The sequence below is a fragment of the Typopeltis vanoorti genome, chromosome 10, assembly GCF_054136105.1.
Source record: "Typopeltis vanoorti isolate ZY-2024b chromosome 10, IOZ_Tvanoo_1.0, whole genome shotgun sequence".
Lineage (NCBI taxonomy): Eukaryota > Metazoa > Arthropoda > Arachnida > Uropygi > Thelyphonidae > Typopeltis > Typopeltis vanoorti.
Genome location: NC_143558.1, coordinates 47,681,892 through 47,707,129, shown reverse-complemented (window position 1 = coordinate 47,707,129; position 25,238 = coordinate 47,681,892). Strand labels below are relative to the sequence as shown.

The 25,238-nt window shown below is 34.8% G+C and overlaps 1 protein-coding gene across 1 annotated transcript in view; it reads left to right on the top strand.

Annotated features, from left to right (window-relative positions):
* Nucleotides 1-25,238, top strand: part of kst (spectrin beta chain, non-erythrocytic 5 kst) — a 687,893-nt gene that overhangs the window by 420,835 nt on the left and 241,820 nt on the right. The window contains exons 51-53 of the mRNA XM_090398802.1: nt 12,341-12,532; nt 14,496-14,579; nt 16,587-16,705. Coding sequence (XP_090254928.1) covers nt 12,341-12,532; nt 14,496-14,579; nt 16,587-16,705 — 395 coding nt within the window. The remainder of the gene's footprint in view (nt 1-12,340; nt 12,533-14,495; nt 14,580-16,586; nt 16,706-25,238) is intronic.

Sequence of the window (25,238 nt, the reverse complement as noted above, 5' to 3'; positions counted from 1 at the left end):
AAACAGAATTAATGTCCTTACCTGGCAGATAATGGTCAGATAACAGTAAAGCACTCAACACAGCCCCACTTAAGCCAATGGTTTGGCTCTGCTATGTTGATGATGGGTTTGCTATTTGGTCTCATGTCCAGACACATTGGATACACTTTTAATACATCTTAACAGCTAACATCCTAAGAATTTCACCATAGAATAAGATACAGTTGTCTCCCTTTTCTAGATACTCTAGTGACACAACTTCCTAATGGCTCATCATCCTTTCCCATTTATAGAAAACACACTACCACCCTTCCCAACAGTATGGCATCCTCAAAGCACTAACTCAGAGCTAAAGCTGTTTGTTCCAATGACAGAGCCCTTGAATCTGAGCTCAGGTTTCTTGACAACACCTTTTTAGCCAATGGCTACAACCCCTATAAAATAGAAATAATGCATGAAACTCCCATCCTTCCTACAACTAACATACACGCGATCACAGCAAAACTATTCTTATCTTGTATATTAAGGGTATGTCAGAAAAAATAGCAAAACTTCTCTGCAGATATGATCTCTGTCACTTTGAAACCTCTCATTCAGCTATCTACCTTCCTCCATTCTCCTAAAAGATCAACTTCATCCTTTTTGTATATCCTGGATTATATAACGTTCCATGTGCCTGCTACAGTTTGTCCTACTTTGGATAGACCGGTAGTTCAGCAAACATCTGCCTTGAAGAACACAAAAATTACAACCACGGTCATCTGTATGGCAAATCTGGATTGGTAGACCATGCTCTGGACACTCCTTCACATAGTAGGATTAGATGGAAGAAGGCATTGATATTACATAAAAGACATAAGTCTGAGAGGCTATTTTTGGAATCAGCATCAGCACGAAGCACTCTAACAACCTCAACAAGTATGATTGCATTAATTTGCAAAAGATATTAGTTCTGTTTTGAATTGTTTTCCACAGTTCTTTGGTTCAGAATTTGTTCTTGTCACAGTTATAATTTGTGCTCTGAAGATCCCGGGTAGAAAACCAGTGAAATATTAGTAAGTTCAATAAATGTATTTTATTCCTCTCTTGGTGTTGTTCAAACAATGAAGTGCTATTATTAATAATAACACAGTCCAACACAATTTTTGCTGACTTTTATATGAGATTGTTTTTTACCAATTTGGGTGCGCTAATTTCAAATATCAAACCCATTTTTCTCTATCACGTCAGGTTTTTCCTCTATGGCATTTTCTTTTTGCTAATTTGTAAGTTTTTGATATTTTCTAAGGAGGCAGTACTATTTAGAGGATCAAAAAAATCGATTTTTTAATATAATTTTCTGAAAGTATGCACTTTTAAAAATCTGTTCCTAACTTCCTAACTCAATTCCGCTTGAGTAAAACGTTGCGGTCCAGAACTAGAAATTAAATTTTCATTGTCTAAATCAACATCCAGGTCTTGCTCCTCAAGAACATCTGGCATATCCCGATCATGCTCGTTCTCAAGTAAAGGAAGTCCTTTATAAATTAGCACAGCTATTTCATTGGAATGAGCAACTGGCCGAATTGCTGAGTCGAGATTTGGATACACAATTTTTTTCTTATTCTTCTTATTATAACCAGAAGTCTGAACTAAACAAAAATAGCAATCATCTACGTGATTTTTCGGTTCACGCCAAATCACTGGAACGCCAAAAGCTAATTTTTGGCTTTTCTCTTGCTCCACTGTCGTAAATTTTCTACACATGACTTACACACTTTATTTGGAGCCCATGACTTGTCCTGATCTGCAATTTTTACGTCAAAGTACACTTTCTCAATGAAATCAGTGATATTTGTCCTTTGACTGGGAACAGTAAAGCTGCCACAAATGTAGCAGAAGGAATCTACACTATTGACACAATTTCGAGTAGTAGACATGATGTATTTTCTTCACTGCCGACTAACATGCAATTAACAAGACAAAAAAAACCAGAGACTTTATTGAAATGTTATAAGCGCTCATCATACTTTCACGATCGATTAAAGATTGACTGATTTCGATTGTTCTTTGTCCGCTATGATGCATATAGCATTCATTTGTTTTAGGCAGTTGTCATCGCCTACTTTTCATCACCTAAATGTATTAGGTTGGTTATCGGCCTCTCTCGCATTCAAAGCGCCAGTACGTGCCGTTGCAGGTTCTTACACATTTATTCATTTACTAACAAGCGAGAGCGGTGAGCGCTCCGATTCTGATCTGCACACCGCTTTGAATAATAGGCTATATCTTCGGGAATTTTTCGAATTTCTTGATAAAAAGTTAGGAACAGATTTTTAAAAGTATATACTTTCAGAAAATAATATTAAAAAGTCGATTTTTTTTGATCCTCTAAATAGTACTGCCTCCTTAAAACTATCAAAAACTTACAAATTAGCAAAAAGAAAATTCCATAGAGAAAAAACCTGACGTGATAGAGAAAAATGGATTTGATATTTGAAATCAGCACACCCAAATTAGTAAAAAAACAAGTGTCAGATCATAATCAGCAGAAAAAAAAATTTTTTTTTGTTGGCCAGTGTAATCAATAACACTAACTTTTCCATATGTACTCTGTGACTAGCTGAAAATTTTCATAGTGGAAACTGTATACAAATAGTTTAAACTGCAAGCTTTCTGTGAAATTCAACAAAAGAGTGACAAGACATAAAATTATTTCTGACAGGATTATTCATCAGGTGGATGACATATTTTTATTCCTAAGACTGGATTTTCTTTCTTCATATAAGTCCTTGGTTACAATATTTTTTTTAATATGTCACTAAAAATGATAAATAGTTGGGAAATAACATATCAGATAGTGTTTTCTTGGAAACTAGTTGGAAACCCCTATCTATGCCATACTTTTCTTACTAATTCTATAATTTTTTGTCTTTTTTGCTCATTTATGTATGTCACAAGAAAAATTAGCTCGAGGAAAGCATAAACTACCACATGGATTGTAATCATATGTAATTAATTTTTTTCTAGTCTTTTATACAAGTTTTGTACCCCTGATGATATAAGTCCAATGACTTACAAAACTTGCTGGGTTATGTTTTAATAGGGTTAGTGGGAGAGGACTAGATTTTTTGCTTGCAGAGTTGTGAATGAGTGGAATGGGTTGCGAGAGTCAGTTGCGAGTGCTTTTTCTGTTAATGGATTCAAGGAGAATTCTGATAGATTGTGTGGATAGTTTGGATCTCCACACAATCTTTGAATCTCCACACAATGAAGATTTGCTAAACCATAGAAATATTTCTATTAACTCTATGGTTTGCTTCAACAGGGAGAAATTGGTAACAAAACAAAAACCAAAAAAATATGTAGTTTTGGAAGTAAACTTCCAAAACTACATATTTTTCCAGCTTTGTAAAGCTGGAATATTTATATGAATTGAAAGCAAATTAAGAAAAAATTACTGCCTTCTTTAGAAAATGAAAGGCATTTGCAGTAGAAACAAATTGAAATCTGTTTTTTTTTTGACTGAGTTGCTAAATGTAGCTCTGCTTCAAGAATTTACTTGAGTGTATAACATAGAACACATCCTCTTTTGTAACTCATTCAGTTTTATTCACTGTATGATTAGTCTTCCATGAGTGTAATATTTGGGTCACTTAATCATTCACCAACTATTGGTAAAAACAAAGATAGCAGATAATTTATTCTAGTCAAAACTTTTTCTGGATGAATACCAGCCCTGTAAATATCTTTATCTTATAAAGTTATGAAGTATTGGGAAGTAACATATAAGTTGCATCATTTCAGACCATAAGCAGCACCACAGAGGACTATGAACCTGAAGGAGCAAGATGTACCACGGTATAGTCAACCACCTTCCTTGCTGTGGGAGGGAGGCTTAGTGAAAGGGGGAAGGTTTCCTCCTAGAAACCAAAAGTTTCTTAAAGAACTTGAATTAGCATTGCAGTTCTGTAATGCTAATGAATATCAGATTTTTTTTTTTCTGCTGGAAAAATGTCTGCTGAGACATCATCATTTGAACTCCCCCCCCCCCCCCCCAATCTTTCTAGATCAAGCTGAAAAGCATCACTAAAACAAATCATCTAATGCCTTTTATTTCCCAAACAGAGTAGAGCTCTTTTAGCTCCAACTTTTAGCTCTAACTTTGTAATTTGGTAGGCAGTAATTCTCCATCCTTAGCTTTCACCAGTAGCTGTGCTCACAACTATTTTGATTTGTCAAGGTATCAGAGATATGCCTGGTATATGGCAGAGATTGACTGACTCAGAAACCATCTGAAACAATGTAGAAAAAGTTCCTCTGGTTGATGATTAGAATTGAACCCCGTTACTTCCTACAACACTGAAAATCTATAACATGATGCTTCTAAACTGAATTGAACCATATGTGATATTTCTTTCTTCTGGTAGTCTAGCATTATTGCACCAGACATACTTGTCACAAGACTATGCAGTCACCAATCAGAAAATGAAAATTATTATTATTTACATGATTAACTATTTGTTCTTTCTCATCTCTTAAGCTACTGGACTCTTCCAAGACAAAAATTGCTAAAATGCATTTATATGTTTAGCCTTAAACTTTTGGGCTGTTTCTTAATTACAAGTTTACATAAAGCAAAAAATCAACTACAACCTTCAAGGTAGTTGATTAGAACATATTGTAGGCCAGGAGTGTCCAGTTTTTTTATTTTTATATTTTTTAATGCCAGAGACTACTTTTTATTCTGAAAATTATCTGTGTGTGTGTGTCACACATAATAGACTGCAAATCCTATATAACATCAATGTTGAATAATCTTGTGGTCTACTAAACTTTTTAGGCATTTTTGTAGCATAGTAAGAAGGAAATGGGTAACACAAGCCACTGAAGAATTGTTAAGGAAATGCAATAACATTAAGCAGGCCTTCTCTCCATGGAATCAGTTGATGCACAGCTTACATACTCAGCTAAAAGAGCTCAATGATCAAGTATATATGATCTATAGAAATAACAAAGAAAATCATATCCATGCTAGAGAAATGTACCAGGTAGCTAATTTCTTGTGCATCACAAAAAAGGAGGCCAAAAGACTAAGATAAAAGCTAAAAATGGCAAGATAGCTGAAGACAAAAATGAAGACCTCTCTAGTGTGGAAGAAATATTTCAAAAACTGTTGAATAATTCATAATCCAAAAAAGAACTTTCCATTATGTGTAACAATTTTACAATGCAAGAATTTGAAACTGCACTAAAAACTCAAAAGAATGAGAAAGTGCCTGGATTGAATGGTACAACAGTAGAGGCTATTAAACATGGAGGGTAAAATGCTTTGGAAACAACTGTTAAATATCTGTAATATAGTGCTAGTACATCCAATATTCTACCACCATGGAGAGAAGGCCTGATGATATTAATATCCAAAAAAAGATATTATTCAAGATATTATTACTTGCATAATCTAAACAATCCAGAAAAAGTATAGAGGAATCACATTACTTCCTACCACACTGAAAATCTATAACAGGATGCTTCTAAACTGAATTGAACCATATGCAATACGGTTCAATTCAATTCAAGCTCAGAAATCAAGCAGACTTCTTGAAAAACAGAGTACACTGTTGAACATTCATTGCCTTAAATTAAAAATGCCAAGAAATTATATTCTTGGTTTGATCCTTTGTCCAAGTGTAACCAAACAAAGTTTGCATGTGAAGTATCTTCATGAAGGAAAGTGGTATTAACTCTGATATCAAAATTGGAGACGTCAATCTCAGCTCTTTACTTTATGCAGATGATGCTATACTCTTAAATGAATACAGGACAAGTCTGCAGGATTCCCTGACCAAATTGAATAAGTTTGGTAAGACAAAGAAAACGAAAATATCTAGAAACATTGAAAACATGATGTGGAACCTGTGGAACAAGTAAAACATTTCTAGACACACTTTTTAGTGAAGATGACAAATTAAATTTGGAAATAGATAGCAGAATTAGCAAAGCTGGTATGGTAGGAAGTCAACTGAATAAATTTGCCATGTTTTTCTGCATATAAGACGAACACTACTTTTTCGAACCTAAAATTAAGAAATCAATATTTTAAACATAAAAGAACACATTTGATATATTTTTTAAATATTCAAAAGTATATTTAGTAATTGGGTAATATTTTTAAGATACATACTAAGAAATTATACATCACTCTCAGTTCTGGGCATATCGTTTTTTATTTTCGGACATTTTTATAGGCTGGTGCTCAAAATATTGTTAATGCATTAACTTATCCCATCAACGAGTTGCAGATGTATGAATGCTTTCAGAGTTCTGATTGGTTTATTCAGAATCAGCTGTTAATGACATCAATTGACAGAGTTAATAAATGCTAGTGATTGGCAGAAGCCTGTTCACGGTGACAAGATACCGGCAGTTTCGCCACAGCAACTGCGGGTCTCTCAACTGGTTACTACCCCCATGTATAAGACAACCCCCAATATTTGGTCTAAAAATTTTAGACCAAAACGTCTTATATATGGAAAAATACAGTATATGGAATAAGAGAGAGATTAGTCAAAACACTAAATTAGCTGCATATAACACAGTGTTCAAGCTGATTTTAAACTTATGGATCTGAGAGCTGGGTTAGAAAAAATTCTTGATCGAAGACTGGAGACCACAGATATGAGGTTCCTGAGAATGATTAGGGGACTGAACAGATGGCATCAATGGCAGTATCATATTAAAAATGAAGATATTAGGAAAGAACTTGAAATTGTCAGCATTCAGGAATGTGTTAGCAGAGCTAATCTCAGGTGGTATAGCCATTTAAACAGAATGGGAGAGGAAAGATTTGCTAAACAGGTGTACTCTGCCAGAGTGGCAGGAAAAAGACCCAGAGGAAGCCCAAGATGTAGGTGGATTGATACAGTAAATGCCTTAGAAGAAAGAAATATATAAGATCTGATAATATTGGAATGTTAACAGATAACAGGCTAATCTGGAGGAAAATTGTTGATTGGAAGTTAATGATGTAACTTTTCATGTAGTACTAGCATGTACACTCCCTGAAGGAATATGTCAGGAATTTGCTGATGATGACTGGTCTGGTTCTGGCTCCCATTGATGAGACCTCAATAAAGGTTGAAAACGGTTTAGGTAGTGACCTTCCCATAATGCATAACATTACACACACACCTGAAAGGATGTTGTGTGTTTTGGATTATGTGATACTAAGGCAATTGATGTGAAGTCATTAGCCTCTATATACAAGTAGCCCAGTCATGAAGATACTTCATATGTAAACTTTGTTTGCTTACACTTGGATAAAGGATTAAACTAATAATATAATTCCTTAGCATCTTTAATTTATAGTATAACCAAGTGAAAAAACTTTCAACATCCATTTCCTTAGAAGGAGCATGAGATAAAAATCTTTCTTTAATCTTAAACTTCATACATTTCTCAAAAGGCTTCAATTCAATCAATAAACAAAAGATTTTTAAGATTCTCGGTTATTATACTATACTCTTAAAAAACAAAAAAAAGTAATAGCTGACTGAGATCTTTTCTATTTCCATTGGCATTCAGAGACTCTTTGGTGCCATATCTTTTTTTTTTTTATTATTAACCTTGATTATGTATTCAGACTCGCAGGAAATAGTACAGAAAAACTCAAAGGATTCAACAAAACAAACCTCCACACACACAGTTTGTTTTACAGATGATGTTGTATTGATTGATTGGCTCATTTAGACTGCTCAAAACCACTTAGATAATTTATGTACAAATTCAGCACTGATTAGGTTACCCTAAAGATGAGATTTATGATAGATGGCAGAAATTTAAAGAGGGCATAAAAAAGGCAGTAAAACAAACAATTCCCAAATTTGAGATGAAAATGAGTAAACCCTGGATGAATGACAAGATACTGAAAATGATGGAGGAAAGAAAGAAACACAAAAATCGTCCTGAATACAAGAACTTAAACAAAGAGATCAGGAAAGAATGTAGGATTGCAAAAGAACTATGGCTCAACAACAAATGCAAGGAAATTGAACTTCTGGACAAAATTTAAGGAACTAACTAACACATCTTGCAAAAGGGTAGACTCTCATTGCATAGAAGATACGAGTGGAAACACCTTAATGGAGAAAGACAAAATTAGGGATAGATGGGTAGAGTATTCAAAGGAACTCTACAATCATGATAGAATAGATAAGCCAATGCAAGAAGATTTGGAGGGGGGCCTACTATTCTTACCTCGGAAGTAACAAATGCCATTAGGAAACTGAAACCAGGAAAAGCTCCAATAATGGATGGAATTATGGCAGAATATCTAAAGGCTTTAGATGATAATGCTACAAGCTCACTGACTGACATATGTCACAAAATATACGAAACTGGACACCTGCCAAAAGATTTTAAGCACTCAATGTTCCTACCAATACCTAAAAAATCGAAGACAATCAAATGTAAAGAACACAGAACAATCAGTCTGATCAGTCAAATAGCAAAAGTTATGTTATATATCATCCTAGAAAGAAATAAACAAAATCAAAATGGAAATTAATGAAACACAATCTGGTTTCCAGGAAAATAAAGGAACTAGAGAAGGACTCTTCAACATTAGAACTATTATATAAAGGTATCTGGAGAAGCAGAAAGAAGTCTACTTATGTTTTATTAACTGCACAAAGGCCTTTGACAATATACATCATAAACAACTAATCAAACACATCAGAAATTTAGGAGTAAATGGTAAAGATACCAAATTTATATTGGGAGCAAGCTACTTCAATAGAAATATCAGGAGAAATCTCGGAGGAATTCTCAGTAAAGAAGGGCATCAGACAAGGTTGTGTTCTTTCTCCTATGTTGTTTAACCTCAATACTGAAAATATCTTTCAGCAATTAGAAAAATTTAAAGGAGGCAGGAATATAAACAACTTAAGATATGCAGATGATACAGTATTGCTAGCTGAAAATAAAAAAGATCTTCAAAACCTACTAGAAGAGACGCTGAAGCTAAGTGGAAACATGGACTTAATTTCAACTTCAAAAAAACCAAAACCATGCTGGTAACAAGAGAGAAAGGGAAAATACGCGATATAAATATTAAGATCAGAGGAAATACCCTAGATCAAGTAGTTATATATATTTGGATCAACTAATTACAGAGAATGGAAAGTGTGATAAGGAAATATTAAGAAGAATAGAAATTGCTAGATCAACCTTTATTAGCATGAAAAACATTCTGACCTCAAGGGAAATTCACACAAAAACAAGAATTAGGCTGTCCAAATGCTGCGTATGGTCTATATGGAGCAGACATTTGGACAACATCAAAAAATTGTGAAAATAAACTAAAAGCCTTTGAGATGTGAATCTTCAGAAGAATTGTTAGAGTTCCATGGCCTGCCAAAAAAACTAATTTAAAAATATTAGAGATGATTGGAGAAGATAGGAATCTGTTGAAAACCATTAAGAAAAGGAAAACTACCTACCTTGGTCACATACTAAGGCACGAATCCCTACAAAAAACATTTCTAGAAGGAATGATACAAGGAAAAAGAAGAAGAGGAGGACAAAGAACAGATTGGATGGGAAATATCAAGGACTGTGGACCTATGAAGAATGCAAAAGAGAAGCACAAAGCCATACATGGTGGAAGCTCATGGTAGTCAACCTCCTGGAAGGAGATGACATCTGACAAGAAAGAGGTTGGCAGTCAATAGCAGTAAAACTCAAGTTCTAAAGAGCAGAGTAGAAAGAGGTTGGGAGTCAATAGCAGTAAAACTCAAGTTCTAAAGAGCAGAGTAGAAAGAGGTTGGGAGTCAATAGCAGTAAAACTCAAGTTCTAAAGAGCAGAGTAGAAGGAAACATTTGGTTAATACAAAATGTGGTCATTTTAGGCTAAATGACCACATTTTGTATTAACCAAGGTGCTTTTCAGTACCTTGGTTCCTACATTGATACGCTAAATGACTGAAAAGAAAGCACATAGCTCTTCAATTTCATAAAAGTCTAACAATATATGGAAATCTTATCTCATTACCATAAATACCAAAATTTGTCTGTACAAAACCACTAGTCAAGCCATATTTACATATGATGCTTAGACATGGCATATTACTACTCAACAAACAATTAATATCATCAATAGTTTTGGGACAACATGCCTTCAATCTATACTAGTATACACATTTCAAGATCACATTTGTAATATGATCATTCTCGAAGAAAGGCAGCAAAGATCCCTAATACAAACAATTCAAAAAAGTCAGCTGAGGTTGTTGGGACACCAGCTTCACCTACATTTACCTGTGTTCATTGTTTTTGCTCTCCTCAGGCTAACTAATGGACACAAAGGAAGAATACAAAGCAAAGAGTTTTGGCAATACATAAACAAATTTCTTTTTGAATACGAGTCTCATGAACCATCTGATATTTATCATTTGTTACAAAACAGAACAACCTGCCGCACTTTCATTTAAGTCTTTATCTCAATGAACTTTTGTTATATGAATGTTGGTATATATTTCTCTATTCGTAAGACAATACCAACTTAAATAAACTTAAATTGTAAATAATATATAAATATATAAATAAAAAAAAATAATAAATAAACTAACTTAGATTATAAATGACAAGAAATAATTTTTTATCAGCTATTTGCAAAATAGTTGTTGATATCATTTGCTCCAATGGATGATTCCATTTTAGAATTAGACAAGGTAAATAAATCCTCAAATGCTTCATTGTCTTCATGTTTGGGATCTCTCCATTAAAGGGGAGAGGGAATTCAATTATTTACCTCAAATTCCTGATATACTCTTAGGAGTGTATAGGATATAATGGTGGCACATAATTTTATTATTTATTTATTTTAATGGAAAAGAAACAGTATATATAATGTTGGACAAAGGAACTGGCTACACAGTGGTACTTCTGGATTTTGCTAAGGCTTTTGACAGGATACCCCATAGAACACTGTTACGCAAATTGGAGCAGATGGGAATAGATATTAAATTGGTGATATGGATAGGAGAATGGCTCAGCGAGAGATACCATAAGGTGGTGTATGGAGGAGCCGAGTCCAGAATGAGGCAGGTGACCAGTGGTGTGCCTCAGGGCTCTGTGCTTGGGCCAATGTTGTTTAATTTGTATATAAATGATATAGGAAACGGCTTAAAGGGAGATATTCAGTTGTTTGCTGATGATGCAAAGTTGTGTAGTGCAATAAAAAATCAAGCTGATGTTGAAAGTTTGCAGGAGGATTTAAATAAGCTGGTAAAATGGGCAAAAGAAAATGGATGTCAGTTCAATGTGGAAAAGTGTAAAGTCATGCATTTTGGGATTAAAAGATTACCAGCTGTGTACTACATCGATGGAAAGGTACTCCAAGAGATTGATGAGGCTAGGGACTTAGGAGTATTGGTAGATAGGGAGATGAAGTTCAGAGGACACATTGCTAAGGTGTCCAAGATTGCACATAGGATTACTTGGTTGTTGAGGAACACACTGACATCCAGAGATAAAGAGGTTATTATTCCCCTTTATAAAGCATTGATACTTCCACATTTGGATTACTGTGCTCAGGTCTGGTCACCTGGATTCCTTGGAGATGAGGAGGCTGTGGAGAGGGTTCAGAGAAGAGTGACCAAGTTGGTGAGTGATATAAAAAATGCTCCCTACATTGATAGATTGAGAGCTTGTGGATTGCAGAGATTGGTTGATAGGCGAAGAAGAGGGGATATGATAGAAACATTCAAATTACTAAAAGGTTTTTATAGGATTGATGCAGGGGAAATGTTTCAGCTGTGTGAAAGTGATGGAAGAACAAGAGGTCATCTCTGGAAATTAAAGAAGAGTGTGGTTAACAAAGGTGTCAGAACAAGGTTTTTTGCCTGGAGGGTGGTGAATGAGTGGAATTCATTGCCTGACTTAGTTGTGAGCTCTTCGTCTGTAAATGAATTCAAGAAGAGATATGACAGATATTGTTTTGCTAGTTTGGGTCTCCCGCGATGAGTCTACTGACTCCATGGAGATACCCGTAATAATAATAATAATAATAATGATTTTAAAGTTTTACATGGTCCCAGTGAGCAGCAAGTTTCTTTTCTCGAACTACTAGATGGATTTTGATGAATGCCGGCATTAGAGAGATATTGCTAATATAAATCCATAAGGGAACTGTAACAGTACTGCCCTACATATCTTACATGTATACAAATTTAACTACAAATTATGTTTTTCATATGTAATTGATTTTTAACACATATATGCTGTCTCTCTAAAACAACAGACTAGTATAATTTAAATTTTTAATAATCCTTCTAAATTAAATTAGGATTTGTAGTATAAATTGATTTTTTTTTTAACACAGAAAGGAGAAATGCTGCTGTCTAAAAGACATGAAGCTTCCCGTGAAATTCATCACCAGTTAGAAAGACTGTTAGCAAAATGGAATGAACTCCTTGCAGCATCAAGTAGTAGAGGCAGAGGATTAGAAGAAGCCCAAGATATTCTTGAGTTTAATAATCAAGCTGAGAAAGTGGAAGCATGGATAAGAGATAAGGTACTATTTGATTTTTTTGTTGCAACAAACAAAAATAAATTTAAAGTAAATTTAGTTTCTTATCATTAATATCAGATGTGAATGTAAACAAAGAAAGTTTAACTGTCAAATAAGTGTTATTATAACACTTATTTGACAATTAAAACGCTTTTTGTTTTTGAACCTCTGTGTGCTTACCGTTACAACAAAACCATTTGGTTGGAATGACCTAAGTGTGAATTCCATCTAGGACACATAGAACCTTTATTGGGATTTTTCAGTTGAAAGTGAGTTAGCCAGTGTTATTGCAGTGGCAGGATGTTTTTTCCTTCTGAAAACTTGGAATGTTCATCTTACAATCAGGGAAACTGGTTAAAAGAACATACATAAAAATACAGGGTGTACACAACTATGCAGTAGGGCAGAGAATAACTTGGAAGATGTACAAAAGCTGAATGAGTAAGTGTCATAATGTAGTGAAACACATCAGTCTTTTGGTCACATAACTTTATTACCAAATGACAACACTAGATATCATGATACATCACTATTTGAAAATGGTGACTTTCAATGGTGCAGAGCGAGCACGTTGTGTATTTTGGTTTGAGAAAATGAAGTCTGCAACACAAGTGCAGAGGAATTTCCACACACAATATGGCACAGAACTTCTTAGTAGGTGCACGATCTACACATGTCACAAGAATTTTGTGGAAAGGCTGTTCTGTGTGTCATCCAAGGTCAACTGGAAGGCCGATGCTGCTGTTGTGGAAGAAGTTTGGGAAAGTTTCCAGAGAAGCCCTGGAAAGTCAACCAGGCATCTTGTCAAATTGGAATTCCACATGTGACTGTGTGGCATGTTTTACAACAGTGTCTACATTTAAGGCCCTACAAATTTACTCTTGTACAACATTTGAAAAAAGACAAGAAGATATGCCAGGATTTCTGTACGGAAATTATCAGTAGAATAGAGCAATATGAGGACTTTTTTGGACATGATCATTTTCAGAGATGAGTGCACTTTTCACGTAAGTGGACAAGTAAACACTCACAACTGCAGAATGTGGGGAAGTGAAAATCCACACACCATTGTAGAATATGTTCGCAGAACCCTAAAGGCTAACATTTTTTGCACCATAAGCAAGAAGAAAGTGTATGGATCCTTCTTTTTTTTTCGGAGTCTACCATTACTGGTGGTGTGTATCTGGACATTCTAATTGGGTATCTAATACCACGATTTAGATGATTATGATGACCACAATGGATGCTTACATTTCCATCAAAATGGAGCACCTCCTCATTACCTAATAAACATAAGGTCGTATGTTGACACCCATTTTTCAGACACATGGATTGGTAGAGGGATGCCTGTAGCATGGCCATCATGTTCCCCGACCTTACACCATTAGATTTTTTCTTGTAGGACTTTACGAAAGATTGAGTGTTTGTACCACCACTACCAGCCAGTTTGGATGAGTTGTTTTCCAGAATTACTGCCTTCATTGCTGAAGTTATGTCAGATATGCTCTGCTGCATGTGGCATTAAATTGATTACAGATGGAACATCTGCAGAATTACTGGAGACAGTCATATCGAACTTTAACTGTCTGTGTTGAAACTTCAAGTGTTACACTACATTTGCATGGTAATAAAAATTGTTCATCTATTGCTATTTACCTTCTATTGTTATTCAAAGTTGTGTACCCCCTTTTGAAATGCCCTGTATATATTTAGGCATTAGACTAATTACCTTATTCAACATTATCAATTTACCGAAGCCAATCTGGCAGATTGCAGGTCTTAAAGACCTGTAAGTACCATGGATATTATTATTATTATAAGTAATGCTTTTAGATTATCAAGGCTGACAATTTTATAACATGACATTGTAAGTAATGTAGTTTGATTATTGCAGTGATTGATTGATTTCTATTCTTAGTGCTTTTAGAAAAACAGTTTATAATTTTAGTTATTTTAATTCTTTTAGGAGATGATGGTTCAAGCAGGTGAAACTGGCATTGATTATGAGCATTGCCAAGCACTTCAAAGGAAACTGGATGATGTTGATTCTGTAAGTTTTGAGGAGGTTTAAATAATTTTTTTCTGAACATTTCATTAATTAGGCCTCAAAATTGTAGCAAATATATCTCTGCAAGTTACCCATGTATGTAATTTACAGAGATATGTTATTTGATGCTGCAGGAAATTTTTTTCATAATATCATACATCTTATCACAATCACATGACAGGTGATTATGAAATTATTTTTTTTTTTTTTGGTGTTTTTTAGAACAATGAAATTTTACTATTAATGTAGTAAAACTTCTTATTGTATTAATAACATCAACTGAGATATTAAATGTCAGAATTTGCTGTTCCCTTTCAGTTTGTGTATCCTTATAAATATGACATATAAGAGCTTATAACATATATAACCATTAGCTTATTAATGTCAAACTTTGCTGCCCACTTTCACTTTATACATTCTTGTAAATATAAGAGTAACCAAATATGTTTGAAATTTTGAATGAATTTGCATTTTGACACTTCCTTAAATTATATTTGAAAAACATTATTCAGTAACATGTAAGCCATTATGCTTGATGGTCTTGTTCTCTGCAAGCAGTTCAATCCCTCTAAGATACCAAGCTTCTTGAGGAGAAAAATCTTGAGAAATGAGCTATGATTGGATCAAATGATAATCAGATGGTGCTTAGTCTAGACTGCATGCTGGGTGAGGAAGATGCTTTATCTTGACTGTTTGATTTTGAACATCAGAACTACTCTATGTAGTGTTTCTTGTTGGAGGAGCACTTAATTTCAGTTGACCAGTTTTGGGTTGCACTTGTATAGCATGTATTTACTCTAATTATTGAGAATAGAAGTTGTTAGTGATACACCACTCTGGCACCAGCTTAAAGTGGACTATGCTCTCAAAATTGCAAAGTGTGCATTCTTGAATCAACTTATTGAGACTCTAATGCTGTCTCTCCTTTTTATGTGACTCCCACTCATGAAAAGTTTTCATAAATGTATAGTACATTCATGGGTGGCTAAGCTTTTTTTTTCCTGTTTTTATTTATTTATTTTTCTTTGTTTTTTTTGTACTTTTGTTTATTTTTTACATAGTCCAGAAAACCTCTGGAGACCAAAATTAAACTTTTCAAGTCATTTTAGTTCACTAATAAGTGGAACAATAATCTCATATCAGGTGATGAAATTCATCTACCACTTAGTGAAATGCTTATTCTGAGTATTGGATGAAACATTAAGAATGAGTGTGACCTTCTCAAACCAACTTAAGTAGACTACAGTCTTCAAAATTCCATCAAATGCAAAATATGACTTGTTCAGAAATAACTTTTTACTGTGACTAGAAGTGCTGCTTCATGCAGGTCAGTCCATTTAGATTGTTGAAGGACATCCACTTTTCTTCAAGAGCAGTTTGTTTGATATTTATTTTAAGGATTGTTGAGCAGTTTATACAGGAAATAGTGTAATGCTGAATACATTTGTCATCTTGTTTGTTTGTTGTCTGGACTTTTTTTTTAAAAATCAGTTAAGTGCATTGTTCCTTTCTTTTAGAAAAAATGCATGCGTAAGTGCATTGTTCTTTACAAAATTCTGTCCTTTTGTTTTGCAGATATTTTGGACTGCTTGGATTGCAGTATGTATAGGTTTTGAACATATAACACAAAAGTCCTCAAATTAGATGATTTTAACCAATCATTTTCAACAGCAGTAACAAGTGTGTGTGGGGGGGGCAATTTAAGCATTATATGTTATCGATATATGATTAATAAATATAATTTTGGTCTCATAAATAAACTATTTTAGAATGCAGAGCAGATATAATTGTTTTGGATATTTATTTTCCATGTAACTGATTTATTCTTTGGATTGCTAGTGCTAAAGAGTTTATTCTTTTTACAGAAATGTTTTTAGATAAAAAATAATTTTATTGTAAAATGGCTAATAATCATAATAATGGTGATAATATTTAATTTCAAGACACATTACTAAAAAGTAGTGACCATTAGCATTTTGAGAGAATTATGATGTTATTCTGATGTTATAGGATATGCGAGTTGATGAATCAAGGATGAAAACCATCAATGCTTTGGCTAATAAATTAATTCGGCAAGGTCGCTCTGACACTCGATCAGTTCAGCAAAGGAGAGAGGAACTAAATAAAAAGTAAGTAATTTATTTGTTTCTGAAATTGAGTGAACAGATAACTTTAAGTTTAATTAAAAAATACTGGTATGAAAATGATAAATAGCTTTATTGCACCATTTCATCATAACTTAAAAGGCAAGCTATAATTAGCTATTTTGGTTCATAACAAGTACCTAATTTTAAACTCATGTAATTCACCTCATGTTGTTATAATTTTTCTCAGCTTAAAATAATAATTTAGCACATGGAGTAGAAAACAACAGTAGAATTAATCAAGCTCCACTCTTCAGATAAAATCTAAATGTATAGGCATCTAAAAGTATTAATAACCCATATTTATTATCCCTTAACTACATTTTTTGTCAGCTAAATAATTTTACAGTCACAGGTATGAAAGATAGACAACCTTTCTTCCATTCATTTTTTCCTTTACATATATGGCTTAATATTTTTACTTATCTAAAAATACTAAACTCTCAAGGGCTCACTTTAGTGAGTATGGGAGTAGTGAACCCGTGGTAGCTGATGCTGGACCATGCCTTCATTTAATATAGATCTGTTATGTTATGTGTAGACTGGTCCCTACCCTTCTTTCTTTTTTTCTTTCTTTTATTCTTATCCCCCCCCCCCCAAATGCTATTAGCAAGGGATGAACCATTCATATCTTACTTTGTTCTTCTTGTGCAGTAGGAGTTTGCCTTCTCTCCCACCATGCCCAGCTAAAGCTAGAAGACAAATGCAGCAGAAGAGTAGCAAACTGGCTGCATTAAAATTGCGCAAACCTCTTATGAATAAAGAATCATTATAGACCCAAGATAATGCTATCGCATTTGGGGAAGCCAACACGACTGTTTTTAGATCACAGGAAACAGTTGAGAAATATGCTATGTGGTCAGCTCAAAAAAATAATCCACCTCCAGATTGAAAATAAAGACTCTTCTTAAACCAGGTAAGATCAAATTGATGGAGAAAGAGCTAGAGAGGATTAAGTGGGATATAATAGGCATTGCCAAAACACACTGGCCTGGAGAAGGTGTGGTAAATTTGAAGAATGGAAGGGAAGAGAAAATAATGTCCACAGAGAGAGGGAGTCGCAATATTAGTCAGTAATCACTTGCAGACCCCATCTTAACCTTAGAACTAAATGGTCCAAGTATTATAACAATTAGATTAAAAGATAAAGAAGAAAGGATTTGTTTTTTCAAAATTATCCAATTTATGCTCCAAATCAATCACATAAAGATGAAGAATTAGATACTTTCTACCAGCAACTACAAAACTTTATTGACAAAACAAACAAAAAAGGCATCCTAATAGTAATGGGAGACTTCAACACCAAGATTAAGAGATCTACACTAGACATGAAAGTTGTGATGGGTAAATTTGGAGTGGATAAGGAAAATAAAGGAGGTGAAAGACTGTTGGAATTCTGTAAACATAACAATCTGTTCATCTCAAACACCATGTTTTTCCATAAACCATCATGCAAATACACATGGACATCTCCAGATGATTTGATTAAAAATTGTATTGATTATATTCTGATCAAAAATAAGTGGAAATCCTCAATCAAGAATGTAAGAACACTAAAGAAAACAGATTTTGATTCTGATCATGAATTACTAGCTGCAAAAATTAAGTTGAAATTTGAAAATAGCAAACCGAAAATCCTAAGCAATATTATTAACATATTTATTATTATTATTATTATTATTATTACGGGTGTCTCCATGGAGTCAGTAGACTCATCGTGGGAGACCCAAACTATCAAAACAATATCTATCATATCTCTTCTTGAATTCATTTACAGATGAAGAACTCACAACTGAGTCAGGCAATGCATTCCACTCATTCATCACCCTCCAGGCAAAAAACCTCATTCTCACACCCTTGTTAACCACACTTTTCCTTAATTTCCAGGGATGTGATAGTGATGGAAGAACCTCTTGTTCTTCCATCACTATCACATGGCTGAAACATTTCCCCTGCATCAATCTTATAAAAACCTTTTAGTAATTTAAATGTTTCTATCATATCCCCTCTTCTCTGCCTATCAACCAACCTCTGCAATCCACTAGCTCTCAATCTATCAATGTAAGGAGCATTTTTTTACATCATTCACCAACTTAGTCACTCTCCTCTGAACCTTCTCCACAACCTCCTCATCTCCAAGGAATCCAGGTGACCAGATTTGAGCACAGTAATCCAAATGTGGAAGTATCAATGCCTTATAAAGGGGAATAATAACCTCTTTATCTCTGGATGTTAGTGTGTTCTTCAATAACCAAGTCATCCTATCTGCAATCTTGGACACCTTAGCAATGTGTCCTCTGAACTTCATCTCCCTATCCACCAACATCCCCAAGTCCCTAGTCTCATCAATCTCTTGGAGTACCGTTCCTTCAATGTAGTACACAGCTGGTAATCTTTTAATCCCAAAATGCATAACTTTACACTTTTCCACATTGAACTGACATCCATTACCTTTTGCCCATTTTACCAGCTTATTTAAATCATCCTGCAAACTCTCAACATCAGCTTGATTTTTTATTGCGCTGCCCAACTTTGCATCATCAGCAAACAACTGAATATCTCCCTTCAAGTCATTTCCTATATCATTTATGTATAAATTAAACAATAACGGCTCAAGCACAGAGCCCTGAGGTACACCACTGGTCACCTGCCTCATCCTGGACTCTGCCCCTCCATACACCACCTTCTGGTGTCTCTCCCTGAGCCATTCTCTTATCCACATCACCAGTTTAGTATCCATCCCCATCTGCTCCAATTTGCGCAACAGTATTCCATGGGGTATCCTGTCAACAAAACTGAAAGACATAACTATACAAAGCAACCACAGAAATAGAGTTAAAGAAAACAACCTTTAACAATGGAGCAATACATGGAAAATGGGCCAAGCAGTTATGATAAATGCTGGAAGTAAAACACTTGGTACAACATTTGGAGCAAACGAGTGGATAACCACAGAAATTTCGGAAACTTTAGAAGAAAATAAGAGCTGAAAAAAATACTTAGAACAGAGAAAATACATAGGAAAATAAGTAATATTATAAAAAATTGAAGAACAAAATAGATACTGTGCAGATCTGATAAAAACAATTGGTTTTTAGAAAATGCAAAAATTTGTGAAGCCAATTATATTGGCTTTTTCAGAATTATAAAAGAATTAACAGAAACATCCCATAACAGACCACTAAAACTGAAAGATAATATTAAAACTGGAATAATTCAAGAGATTAAAAAATTTGGAAAGAATATTACCAGATACTTTTTTGGAGGGAAGAAGACTGGAAAAACACAAAGGGACAGAAAGAGAAAAAACGCACTATTTTTAATAAAAGAAGAAATTTTGAATGCAGTCAACCAAACGAACTTATCTAAGTCACTGGTATAAAGATAAAGCAGAATGACGAATTTCCTACTGAACTGCAGAAATATAGTGGCATATCAGCCATCAGTTTTCCTGCTTGAACTTTTTAACCAAATACTATATACTGGTGAAATTCCAAATAACTAGAAGATAGGCATTATAATACCAATTTTCAAAAAGGGAGATAAATGACAGTATGAAAATTATAGACCCATAACACTGCTAAGTCATAGCAATTATTATTCACATACTATTCAAAACAGAATTCAGACTTTAATGAATTATATAATAGAAGATCAAGCAGATTTCAGACCTGGAAGCTCTACTATAGACAATATTTTTATAGTTAATAGCCTGGCTGAAAAATACTGGGCATACTGCTTACCTATATAATTCAGTTTTATTGACTTCAAACAAGCATTTGGTTCCATTGACAGGAACAAAATGATAAACATCTTAAAATCTATGACATTAGATTCAGAACTACAAACCTTTATTATGAATTATTATAAAGATACCAAAGCAGCTGTCATATTTAAAAAACATAAAAACAGATAAATTCCAAGAGAAAAAAGGAGTCACGCAAGGTTGCTCACTCTCACCAAATTTATTTACTATCTATCTGAAAGAAATATGCAAAACTATAGCTGAATGAAAAACCAGATCTACAAATAAATCACACAAATATCAATCACATTACATGTGCAGACGATATTTTTATTCTTGCAGAATCAAAATCACGATTGGAAAATAAACAATAAAAATTTTAAATGAAGAGTGCAAAACCTTTGGAATGAAAATCAATTTAAGGAAAACTAAAACAATGAAAATAGGAAGAGATGAGGAAAAAAATTTCAAAATTTCAGTAAACTTAGAAGATCACATACTTGAACAAAAAGCAATTTATACATCTTTGCAGTCTCATTACTCACAACCTTGACAACACAGAAACAGTAAAATACAGACTTAACAAAGGATGGTCTAATATGAATAAATTAAACAAAGTATGAAAAATAACAGCATTTCAAAAGCCTCAAACTGAAACTCTATAAAACCATTATTATTATTATTATTATTAAACAAGAACCTCATGGAGTCAAAGACTCATCTAGGAGGTCCTTTTATCTCACACACATCTCATCATACCGGGTCTTAAACACATTCAAACTCCTTGCAGACACCACACTCTCAGGCAAGGCATTCCAATCATTCACAACTCTGCACGAAAAAAACCTGCCTCTCACTCCCCTACTCACACCCTCTTTATACAGTTTCCAGGGATGACCTCTGGTTCTCCCCTGATCTCCCACTATTCGCTGTAGAACTTCTCCACCATTGATCCCACAGCAACCCCTTACCAACTTGTAGGTCTCTATCATATCTCCCCTCTTCCTTCTCTCCACTAGTCTCTGCAAATTACATCTTTTCAATCTTTCCTCATACTCGACATTCCAGAGGTCAGAAACCACCCCAGTCAGCCGCCCCTGGACCCCCTCCAACATCTCCTCATCCCCCTGAAAACCAGGTGACCAAATCTGGGCACAATAGTCCATGTGTGGCCCAATCAAAGCCCCACACAATGGAACAAGAATCTCCCTACTTCTACACGTCAGTGTCCTCCTCATCATTCCCAGAAGTCTTTGTGTTGTCCTCACAATTTTGGCGATGCGACCCCCAAATTCCAGATCCCCATCCACCATCACTCCCAGATCTCCCACCTCCTCCACCTCCAACAACACACTCCCACCAAGCACAAATTCCGCATCCCATCCCTGTTTTCCAAATTCCAAAACCCCACACTCTGCAACACCGAACTCACACCCCCATTCGCCTGCCCAATCACTCAATCCACTCAAGTCCTCCCGCAAGGCCACAACATCTCCACTACTCTTCATGGTTCTTCCCAACTCCGCATCACCTGCAAACAACCGAATATCTCCATCCAAATCTTCGCCAATATCATTAATATACAAGTTAAATAGCAATGGCCCCAAAACAGATCCCCGAGGCACTCCACCAGTGACCCTCCCCCTCCTGGACACCGCACCCCCATACACAACCCGCCGATACCCATCAGATAGCCAGCCTCCAATCCAATGCACCAATCCAATATCCAACCCCATCTGCTCCAGCCCGACCGTCAACCCATCATGAGGCACTCCATCAAAAGCCCCTGCGAAATCCAAGTATACCACTGTGCATCCCTCTCCCCCGTCCAAGGAAGCAGTCACTTTATTGTAATAAGTAAGTAGATTACTAAAACACGACCTCCCTTTAGCAAATCCATGCTGTCCATCAAAGATTATACCATTGTTGTCAACCCAACTCTGGATTCTAGCTCTCACAAACTTCTCCAACAACTTAACCACAACACCCGACACACAGATAGGCCTATAGTTTGATGCTTGAGTTCGATCACCTCCTTTATGAAGTGGCACAATCTTGCCCTCCTTCCACTCTTTAGGGACTTGACCAAGTGCAAGACTCGTATTAAAAAAATATGTCAAGGCAGGTGTCAACTCTCTGGCACATTCCTTCAGAATACGTGGTGATATATTATCAAGTCCCACAGCCTTATTTACATCTAGTTTACTCAACTCCCAAAACACCTCTTGCTCACTTACAGTCAGTCTCTCCTCCCCATCATCAACTGCTCTTAATCTCTCCATGAAGTCACATTCACAAGATTGAAAGATCTTTATGAACTGCTCATTAAGTATCTCCACCACACATTCTGCAACAGCTGTCTTTATACCATTTCCTCCAATCAATGTCATCCTTCCATAATCATTCTTTCTTTTGCTGGCTACATATCGAAAGAACTCCCTAGGATTCTTTTTAGCTTCATTAGCTAACTGCTGTTCATACCTCTCTTTAGCTACTCTCACCAACCAAGTCACTCTCCTTGCCTGGTCTTTGTAGAACTCATGAAATTGGTTACTTCCACTTCTCTTATGCTGCCTCCACAATGCCCTTTTTCTCTGTATTGCATGCTTAATCTCTTTATTCATCCATCTCACACCTAACTTATTTAACCTTCTCACCCGTGGTATACATTTAGACATTGCATCCACTAAATATTTTTTGAAAATCCCCCAAGCTGCATTGATCTCTTTTCCAGCTAACTCCTCATTCCATGCTACACCTGCTTTCAGCATTGTGCTAAGCTGAGACATGGACACTCATTCAGAAAGAAATACAGAAAATCAGAGCATTCTAAATGGAATGCTTAAGAAAAATAAAATAAGGCTACTTATAAGAACACAAAACAAATAAGCAAGTCAAATCTGAATTAAACTATGGAGAAAATATCATAGCTATAATTCTTAAACGGTTATTAAGATGGTTTGAACACTTCCAGAGAATGCCCTTTCAAAGATTACCAAATATAGTCTTGAATGGAATCACTGGAAGAAGACGATTGAAAGGCAGACCAACAAAAGAACTTGGCTACAGTCTCTGAAGAAAAGGCCACGATTATTGAGCTTCAGAGAGATGACAGAAATGGCCAGAGATAGAACCAGATTGCAAAAATTTGTCCATAGGGAACTCAACCTATCATCTGAGAGATGAAAAAGAAGAAGAAAAAAAAAATACTAAGCCATATATGGAAAGGAAAAAATTGTATTTTTTTACTTACATAAAAATTATCCGATTTATTAAAAGAATTTTTATGTAATTAAAAATGAAAAAAATTGTTTACTTGCATTTGAATAAACAAAAGAAAAATGGGACCGTGTGTGCTGTAACTATTTTATTTCAGCATTTAAGAAACTTTTCAATGGTTTTTACTTGTATGACCATTTCTTTGTTTGTCATTCTGTTTGAAAATAGTAAATATTAATGTGCATATCATAATGTAAATAGATAATTTAGTTTAAATTGCTTATATTTTCACTATAAAATTAATATTCAAGAATAATTTTAGTATTGATAAACATATTCCTTGGAAAATGTGTGTTTTCAACATATCAACAACTAGCATTCAAGTCCACATTTTTAATTGAATTTTAAAATTGATAGCTCCTCTAACTACAGTGTTAGGAAGTGATAACATCAGATGCAGTTTCTTTTTTTTTCAGCTCATCAGCTGTGTAGGAATTGTTTTAAATCATTTCTGTACACTGTCTTTCAGATATTCCCATTGAAATTAATATAGGAGTGTGTGTGTGTGTGTGAGAGTGAGTAAGAGAGAGAGAGAGAGAGTATGGTGATCAGTCATCACCATACTTCGTCAAAAAATATCCTAGGAAATTTCATTTCCTAGGATATTTTTTGACAATATCCTAGGAAATGAAAGTGATTCAAGAGTGGAATGTTCAGTGGAAACATCTAGAGTTCATTTAATTTGATTCAGATCTTGTCAAAAAATAATTCCTCAAACTTAATACTCGTGCATTTGAGATGTGCATGAAGTCTTTGGCAGCCTGATGATGCCATTGATACTGTCATTGTATCAATGAGGACAATTGGTCTAACAGTTACTATGACTGAAACAGTGCAGCATACTTGCATCTTTACAAATGTAATTGTATTCCTATTAATATGTTGGAATATTCTGTGATCCATATTCACACATTCTGGTTATGTTTACATCATCAATGAGGCAAAAACTGTAGACATGTCACAAATATAATATAATATCTGTTATAATATATTTTCAATATCCTAGGTCGTTATATATTATAATATAATATAATAGCTTAAATTCTTATTAAAACTTATCTTGCAGGTTTAGTGAAATTAATACGCAACATTGAGAAATAAACGTAATTTAATGATTCCATTAGCGCAAGACTCTAAAATATGAACACTGGCAACACACAGCTGAAGTGAAAATGGCTCTGACTGAATGTAAAATTCTAGGAAGGTTTTTCTCTACAAGCAAGTGGTCTTAGCTGTTGGGTGTGAAAGCACTTTATGCCTCCATATTTAATTATATGTAGATGACTTTTGAGCAGTTGCTAATTCCAGAAAAAGTCTGTTTTGTTCCAATTGGCTGTGTTGAAGTATGGCACCTCCCACTCCCTGTTTAATTCTTTGGGTGGTATCCTACACATAGTTTGTCAAACCTGTTTGCCCATAATAGGCAAGCTTACAAGTGAAAGGAATTCTGTTTACTTCTAGAACTAGAGATTAGATTGATCCTTGCTTGAAAAC